This window comes from Palaemon carinicauda, unplaced genomic scaffold (genome assembly GCF_036898095.1).
Source record: "Palaemon carinicauda isolate YSFRI2023 unplaced genomic scaffold, ASM3689809v2 scaffold3771, whole genome shotgun sequence".
Lineage (NCBI taxonomy): Eukaryota > Metazoa > Arthropoda > Malacostraca > Decapoda > Palaemonidae > Palaemon > Palaemon carinicauda.
Window position 1 is genome coordinate 19 of NW_027171451.1, and position 9982 is coordinate 10000.

The 9982-nt window shown below is 34.3% G+C and overlaps 1 protein-coding gene across 1 annotated transcript; it reads right to left on the reverse strand.

Moving 5' to 3' along the window:
- Nucleotides 1-343: 343 nt before the first annotated feature.
- LOC137636749 (uncharacterized) lies at nt 344-5705 on the reverse strand (the record flags this gene model as incomplete). The annotated part of the gene is made up of 2 exons (XM_068369130.1): nt 5574-5705; nt 344-1167 (listed from the first exon to the last, which is right to left on the reverse strand). A coding segment is annotated over exon 2 (790 nt), but the record flags the coding sequence as incomplete, so codon positions are not given.
- Nucleotides 5706-9982: the final 4277 nt, after the last annotated feature.

Genomic DNA, 9982 nt, shown 5'->3' on the forward strand with positions numbered 1-9982 from the left:
ACATTAATAAACATAAACATAAAACAGTTTTGAAAACCTTTGGCGTTGATTTACGAATAACAGATTTTTACAAAGTATAAACAACCAACTAATTGATAATACAAGGAAATGCTTATCAAGTATTATATATATATATATATATATATATATATATATATATATATATATATATATATATATATACTACACTAGATAACAGAGAACATACATGCCGATATGTAAACCCTTTAACAATCTTTGTGTAAGACTAAGCATTAATAATTAATAAGAATTCCGCACTGTCACATCAAAATAACATATACAAAACAATATATAATTCGTTGTTTAATGGTGACTACCCTACCTTCAATTGTGTATCTCCTACCGGGCCTACTGCAGACGCAAATGCGCCCTTTGGATGCCCTACGCCGCACTGTCCCGAACTTATTGTCGTTGGCGAAGAGGACTTCGCTGGAATCTGTGGGAGTGATGTCCTCGGCATCGTCATATTCCCTCCTGGAATCATCGTCTTCGGTGTCCGTCGGAGTAGCATCCGAATCGGTGCCTTCTTTGCTATCGTAAAGAGCACCATTTCTGTGGTCATCCACCAAGATACGAATTCTCCCTTCGACAGAACCTTTCCAGGCCTCTTCTGAGCCCCGACTCGATTCCAGCGATCCCCTCCAGGATAAGCAAGACCGAGAAGACTTGCTCTTCTTCCTCAGGAAGCCGTAATCCCAACCGGGTATGTCACTCAAACGACGGCTGGAATCCTCGCCAACACTGTAGATCGTGGCGTCAGAGACCTTCCGGCGCCTGTCTAGGGTACGGCTAACAGGGCCCGTCTCGTAGACGGTAACAGGTCTCCGTTCGTTAAGGCTACGCACAGAGAGTGCCTGGTGGATGGGACCTCTTCCAGAGGAGTCTTTCTTCCTGTACGAATAAAGCTCCCCGTCGGAGGTTCTTCTTCTCAAAGAAGGTCTCCTGTTACCGCTTTCCCGTGCCTTCCCTCGGGCATTTTGTTGTTGTTCTTCTTCTTCTTCCGGATCGAATGTGAATTGCTTAGCAATGACCAAGTCCACGTCCTCAGAGTCTGTGGACTTCTTGCGCTTCTGCTTTCGGGATTTGAACAGTTTCTTGCGGAATTTCTCCATTTGCAAAATGTTATTCAATTACGAATAGGAATTGCTAATTTCACCAAAAAAAAGAACACACGGAATATAGAAATTAAATGGAATGGAAAGACATATACGTCTCTCTCTCTCTCTCTCTCTCTCTCTCTCTCTCTCTCTCTCTCTCTCTCTCTCTCTCTCTCTCTCACTGTCAACTAACCTAATTATATTTATTTTTCACCGTATCACTATATACATTAAATATTAAAACAATCATTATTAGAATTATCATTATCCTCACCACCCTCAATAATAAATAAATACTAATAATAACGACAATAGGAATTATGATAATAAGGATTATGATAATAATAATAATATTAATAATAGCATTGGAGAATTCATCGTTAATTAAAACAAACACTGAAATAACAAAGATCAGCGTTCTACTTCTAAAATCTTTCTAATCAGATTACAGTACAGAATATCCTTACATGTAAAAAATAAAAAAGTAAAATTTAAAAAATCTAGGTATGTACATCTTTCTACTAAAAAACCTATCATGGAATATTTCCTAAAACTAAAATTCTGTTGATTGTATTTCTCGGAATCCAAGATGATTTTCAGCTACATTCAATAAATTTATAAACGGCATGTTATTGATATGAGAAGCTAATGCCTCAACGGTGTATATCCCATGATAATTGAGTAATTATACCATTAGAACCTTTTATAAAGGGTTGGGTAACTATATATATATCCTTTTCTAGCTCTGGCCTGAAGAAAGCTACAGGAAGGATAAGGATCCGCCAATGAACCGAGTAACCCTATGATTTCTAATCTTCCCAAAAGCAAGAGTGGGAAAAGGTGGCCTGACAGGTGTTCCAAGACAGCCTATGTATAAGGAATATTTCCAGCGTTTGGGAAAGAGGGAAGAGAAAGAAAACACAATTTAGCTAAAATCAAATTAATAATAGAGGTTAAAATAAATGGATAAAGAAACCTTCTAAATACAAAGAGACTTGCTAAACTTTGTATAAGTTAGGTGAAATTGACAGCGTAAGAAGATGCATATTCTAAGCATTCGTTTTGAAAAATCAGGTTCGCATAATCAACAGAGGTAAAATAAATTGGCAAAAGAAACTTTCGAAATACAGAGACTTGCTAATAGATGTGTAAATTAGAAGAAATAAAGAGCGATATACTGTAGATTCACATTCAAAGCATTCGTTTACAAAAAATCACCGTGAACAGGAACTGGCAGTGAAAAGAGGTTACTTCAACTGGTTTTATTTACCCTAGTCAAGGAAAATATCAGGTGTTCAAGGGCTGTAAACAATGCCAGAAGGGGGGTGGGGGAAGGGACGAGTGGAGGGGGTAGGGTTTAGAGAGGGGACTTCGGGGAATTCAGTAGCATATAAACGGGGTTGGTTAAATAATGTTTGACTTGGACTTGCGTAAGCATGGCGGTACTTCCTTCGCATTAAATTTGTAACACAGTTTCATTTTAACGAATTATTCAACGGATTTAACCTGGTAATAATAGGTCTTTACTTCTTTCGTTATTACTTAACGTGCTTCATCAAATAGGATTTTCTTCCTTTGAAAAGTTAATCTAATGTTTCCTTCATGTTTATGTACTGCATTTCCCCCCCTTCTATTCCACGTTTTTCTATGGCTTTAGCATTGATGGAAGTTGGGTTGTAAGTCCCATTTGGTATTGTTTAGGAAAAAAATATTTGCCTATTACCCAACTAAAATTACTATTAAGCTATCCTGAATTTGGCGTTTTTCTTTGTGAAACTAAAATTACCTATCAACAGTTATAATAAATGCCATTCTTAATTCCTATTAACAAATAAATGGCAGCTGATGAAAGCAATGAGGAAAACCTAACTGACCAAGAAGTATGTTCCAGATTTTAGACCAGTTAGCAAAATTTTAGATAAAGAAGATGAGTTTATTTATAATGACAGGTGTCATTGGTGTGTCTGGAAATTATAATGAACCATCATCAGGCTGGAGAAATTACCTTCATTATATATCAAAATGAAAGTTCCACATTCCATTAATAATAATACTGTAAACAATAATAATGATAATGTTCATCTGCAAAAGTAAAACCTGATAGTGTTTTTTAAGCAATACCGATATACCATATTTTTCCAACTTTCCAGAAATATAGTACTTTACTCTTACATCACATCATGAATGGCAAAATACTTTTAAGTAATAAATATAGATTAAATAATCCTCCTCCTATTGTATCCTCCGAACAAAAAATAATAATTTCATAACATTGCAAGAGCCCTCAATATAAGGCAAGGTTATCACAAGAATGAAAATACAACGAAATGACTAATTTCTAACCAACGACAACGAAACAATGAGACAGTTGACACCAAGATGTATGCTGTAACCTGAATTTCACTGCAGACAGCTACACCATCTATCTATCTATCTATCTACCTATCTATCTATCTATTCTCAAGTTTCGTATTTGCACAACCGGTGTAGATGATCCATTCACCTTGCTTCAGGTCACAGCTGCTTTGAGTCATCAGGGACAAACGACATATTCGTTATGCTGAATAAACACCAATCGATTTCAGATATCTTACGGTGGATGGACGCGTCTTCGCCATCAGAGAAGACCCTCTCAAGACTGTTTTTGGTATATACAAAAACTATAATTTCCATATGCATGTTTATTTGTACTGTATATATGGACTTGCACATTCCCCGTACAGTTGTGTATAGCCTACTGCTGTATTTCATACGACTGATCTAAACATGTAAGTTTACATTCACAAAAGAAACAAATGTAACTTGGAGTATGTGCAATAAGTCTAGCAAGGGGCTGAGTTTCTCAATAGACAATTGGCAGTTAAGGATATAATTTAGATACAATGTTGTTTACTACTCTTTGTTGTTGTTTACTACTCGAAAATAAGAATATTAAGCAAATTAGTAATTTTAATAAATCATAATGATCTTAGACAAAGGCAAACATCCTTCAGTTTTACGAATGTCAGAGGGTTCTTGAAACATCGAGTTTACAAACGTCATCTGACACTACTACTACTACGGTAACCTACAACAAATTATTATATATACAGAATTTAAGTAAATAATACTAAAAATCATGGATCAGCCCTAAAGATTGACAAAAGTCTTTTCTACAAATTTGTTTTAAGTACGGCAATGTTATCTAAAGCAAATCAACAGAAGTAAATATAAAGAAAACTACATGAAACGGAATAAAAATTCTTCTTAGTCCTTGATAGTAATACAGTGAATAATAAATGGGATCAAAATACTGCTTTAATATTCTTATTTTCAACAATTTTACACGTGGACCACAACAAGTTCTGAACAATACTTCTCGCCACCTAATTAATAATTCACCGACTTCCTCCGTCCAGTTTTCAATTCCCGATGGAAGTCCATTAAACTTTTCGCCCGCCTCAATGGGGCCGTAAGTTTTGCCTCCTTTTCTCTTTTTGGTTTTCCATAGCAATTCCTACTTCTAGTATTATCTATGCAGCCACGGCTTCTCATGCAATTCCACTCCAAGTGTTTCCTATCTTAATTTCTTTTTTTCCGGTAGCAACATTCAAAACCTTTTTTTTTTTAAATCTTGTTCAAACTAAGTTTTTATAATCCCTTTCTTGTTCGCCAAATGAGGTCTGAAAATTTCATGTCTTCGTAGGCAAAAGTTAAACAGTCAGCAGTCAATATAAATTCCTATGGACTAAATACAGTTGATACTTAAGGAAGCTTTATACAACGTCGACGTAAAATAGGTTTCTGTATTTTAATAAACAACAGATATATTCTCTCTCTCTCTCTCTCTCTCTCTCTCTCTCTCTCTCTCTCTCTCTCTCTCTCTCTCTCTCTCTCTCTCTCTCTCTCTCTCTCTATACATATATAAATCTACACACACACACATATATATATACATATATATATATATATATATATACACACACATTCATATATATATATATATATATATATATATATGTGTGTGTGTGTGTGTGTGTCAGAAAATATCTGGAAACGACACAAATGATAGCGATAAGACAAGGAGTGCACACTAATCATCCAAAATCCAACCCATAAACTGGAAATAAAATCAACAGGGCACTAATTTCACAGAGTAAAATTGCGTTTTCCACACACTTAGGGAGTTCTTTTGCTTGAGGGTATACTCAGGCACACTATTCTGTTTCCTTGTTTCTTTCCTCACTAGACTACTTTCACTGTTGGAGCCTTTGGGCTTAAAGGCCACTGCTTTTCTAACTAGGGTTGTAGCTTTGCTAGTAATAATAATAATAATAATAATAATAATAATAATTATGGAACTTGTTATTAAATATCAATCTGTTATCACTCGTTCCAATAATTTACATATTTCAGGGGCCCCCCCAAAAAATATACATTAAAGCACTTTTTCTACTGCTGTAGATTTCACTTTACTTCTCAATGTCGTTCAAATACATCGGTAAATATTAGATCGATAACTTTGCATCAGAAATGGCGACCACACAAAACGCAAGCGTAACGCAAATAACACACAGATGCAAATAACACACAAACACTATCCATCCCCGGCTAAGCGTCAACAATGGCACCGCGGAGATACCTCGGTGCCACTACTAAGATATGACAGGAGAGCCAGAGGAAGCCGCAAACGCCTCCGATTCTTGGGCACTTGGCAACGACCTCATTGTATTCAAGCACACTTACTACTACTCGTGACAGTGAGATTGAAATATATATGCATGAAATACACCCGCTAAACATGACACAAAAGTTGGAAAAAATGTATCTAATCAACCAAATAAAAATGTAAATATATTTGATAAATCTAGGTACAAGTCACACGAAAGATTAAGCGGACGCCGTAACCCCGTATGGGTACGGGAGGGTATGAGGGAGGCAAGAGGGAATGCCTGAGGATTAGGAGTAATCATGAGTTGAAGAAGAATGGGGGAGACTAGAATGGAGAGGGAGGGATGGAGAAAGAAGGGAAAAGGAGTAGGGAAAGGGAGAGGAGGAGGTAGGGATGGCCGAGTGTTGATGTCCATGAAAGTGTTATCATCACCAACCGCAGACGACATCTAAAAATTAATTCCAAGTCATATGTGGTCTCCTTCAAATCCTCCCTGCCATCTTCTGTGAGTCATTAACCTCGTCTCACAGGGAGCAGTTATGAGCATAAACAAGAGCAAATAGAACTTGATGCACATCGATGAGCTGGCAATTAACTCTCCCCTTAAGCATATTAAAAGATTAGACGGAGAATGAATAGCAGGATACAGATAGTATTAGGAAATGGCCGGGTAGCGGTTCGTCTTGCACCATAGATAATTGCCTTAATTATTCATAAAGTAAAGGGTGCCCCACAAAATATGCGGAAATTTTATCTTTGTATTATGTATTTTACACAAGTATTTTAAAATGTATTTACCGTATTTTACTTTATCAATGAACAAAATAAACTGATTAACTTATTTCTTTTAATTTCCCTTTCTTTATTTCTCGAAAGACGTAAATATCAAGCTTTCAATAGAGATAAACTATGAAATTTCCCGTGCTTTTCCTTTGTATGGCACCCTGTAGAATAGAATACTCCTAGAATGACGGCGCGCAAGAGCGCCTTTACACACGTTTATTTACAAAAGGGATGATACTTGGTATTCAGGAAAGAAGTGTGCGCCTCTAAAATAGAGGCAAATGGCACAATACGTTTATGAGCTTTAGATGAGATTCTCTGTACATAAATAAATGCAACAAATGCAGGAAAAGTTTCCTGTACACGTGTGTAAATATCGTACAAATTACCGCGATATTGGTTTATATATATATATATATATATATATATATATATATATATATATATATATATATATATATATATATATATATATATATATATATATATATATATATATATATATATAAACAAATGCTCTCTTTCATAAAATAAATAAGCTAAAAGAAGCAAATGTTCCTTTATTTGGTTAGCACCAGTTAGAGTACGACAAAAATATCAAATCGCACCAACCATTGTTGCGAATCGAATTAAATCCACCGGGCAATACAATCCTTTGTGTATCATCGAAGGATTTGAACAAGCTAAAATTCAAGTAATCGGGTGAAGTGGCAAGCAAGGACAGACAATTGACAACAGCAGCCCGAAAGAGATAACAAAGTCATGAAGCGGAGTCGAGTGCAAAAAGATTCTTCCCTCTCCGGCTTCGAGTCAATTGCAGCCGATTAATGACTCTGGAACACCTGAGTATGTAGCCTAATTGAACAGAAGACTGCCGAACGATAAACTACTCAAGTACTGAAATGTTTAAAGTAAGCACAATATATATATATATATATATATATATATATATATATATATATATATATATAATATTAAGCAATAAGAGGATAATAATAATCCAAAATCGATATCAAAATCCATTGAGGTTCAATAAATTTGTCTTTATATTTGAATGTATTAAAGTCACTTTGCATGTGGTAGTAACAAAATTATATATATATATATATATATATATATATATATATATATATATACATACATACATACATACATACATACATACATACATACATACATACATACATACATACATACATACATACATATATATATATATATATATATATATATATATATATATATATATATATATATACACATACACACAATCATGCAGTCACGCACATGAGTTAGTTTCTCTCTCTCTCTCTCTCTCTCTCTCTCTCTCTCTCTCTCTCTCTCTCTCTCTCTCTCTCTCTCTCATATATATACATATATATATATATATATATATATATATATATAAATATCATATATTATATGTAAATAAATATATATATGTATATTATACAGTAAATATAAGTATATATATATATATATATATATATATATATATATATATATATATATATATATATATATGCACCAGCAACAACTATATGTACAGAAAAATATATGAATATTCAGTAACAACTTTGAATAAATACTTCCACCAATTTAAAAAAATCATGTTTGAGTTACATAATTAATCCCAAGATTATAATCCAAAGTGCCAATTAAATCAGCTGGAACTAAACTTATTATTGAAAGAAATAAGCTTAAGTTCAAAACGAAACAACCGGGGAAACATATTGCATTACGATATATTAATTTACTTATTATATTATGAATCATTATAAGCGACTATAAATTATGAGTATGGATTGTACCTGCTCCATCCTTTCCTTTCCATTTTATTTCAATTTGATAACATCCCAAACTTCTTGTATTACACCCATTCGCGAAGTCAGTTTCCCGAATGATAAGCTTTTTTTTTTAACTAATAGATATAATAATTCGCTGACATATCATAAAATTAAGTCTTTTAAACTTTCATAAGCTCATTAACTAAGTGATTTGAACTATGATATCATCGTGCCAAGCTTAATAGTCAAACAGGTGTAGAAATGGTATGAGGTTTCTGACAATCTTCTATTACTGAAATGAGTTTTGTCGTTTATTTTGAAATTTAAACAGTAAAGAAAGAATGCTACAGAAATATTTGAATGTTCCAGCAATCCCTCAAATATATATTAAAAAAATATATATATATATAATCCTTGAAAGTTTATAAATCCTACTGACACAGTAATGTCTCAATTCTAAAATAAAATCTAGGCTGCTTGGAATATCTACAACTAGCATACAGCCGGTCACAACCAGTCGTTGATGTGGAATCTTGTCTTCTGTGAACATCTATGGAAACAGAAAATTTCTGGATTCCGAAAGAAGCCTGAAATTCTTAAAGGAATAGAACCTTTCTGGGTTCCTAAAGTAACATGAATATCCCAAAAGGATCATCGATTAGTCACAGCTGCTAATCCTTGCAATTTCTAGATTAGCGGCTAATTTGGTAATCATTCATTAAGACGTCTTATAAACGACCCGGCTTGTCCAATTAACCCGACGTTTCGGTTCTTGTAAATCTAAATTCAGCATCGCCTTGTTTCGCGACAATGATCTACATGGCTTCCCGGATTTAACCTCTTAAGAGAGCACGCTTGACAGTGAATTAATCACAAGCGGCAAACTGTAAGCGGTTCTCGTTGTTATTTGCAACGTTTTTTTCCACTCCCTGGATCTTTTCTCATTCAATTTACTATTTCTGTCCAGCTCTTTCAACTGAGTTTAACTTTCCATAATCAAATCTAAGAAAAACAATGAAGGTTAAAGCTAAAAGGTAAATCCTGACTCATTATTCCTCGAAACGGATCAATTTTAAGATAGAACATAAACAAAAAAAATCAATACAATAATGATGGCTTGATTTCTCGGCTGACAATATCGAAAAACATGGTTATATGGAACCTTTCTGGCGAAACATGAGTCAATTTTAAATAAAGAAAACCAGAAGGAGGAAATAAACACTCAAAATCTTATCCTTTTTATCAGATTAGAGTACAACAATAAATACACAATGACACATCCTAAGTGAAAACACAGAGGAACACAACAAATATTATGCAACTTCTAGAAGAAGAAGAAGAAGAAGAAGAAGAAGAAGAAAATGTTTCAACATATCCTTAAGTCATGGGACTTTTCTTCACTTAAAACTCTCTCATGTTCTTGCAGGTCCTAAACCATGACATGAAATTACTAAAATCATCTTTCATCAACCATTTCTAGGGAGTTTCCCAATTACTAGCATATTCATACCATCAAATATGAATGTAAAATAAGTAGGGTTGAGACATCACAAGTAGATTCTAGGGACGTTAAATACAGCTGGACACAAAAATTCCTGGCACACCTTGCTTTGAGGAAGTGCACTCTGTCACACCCTTACTGC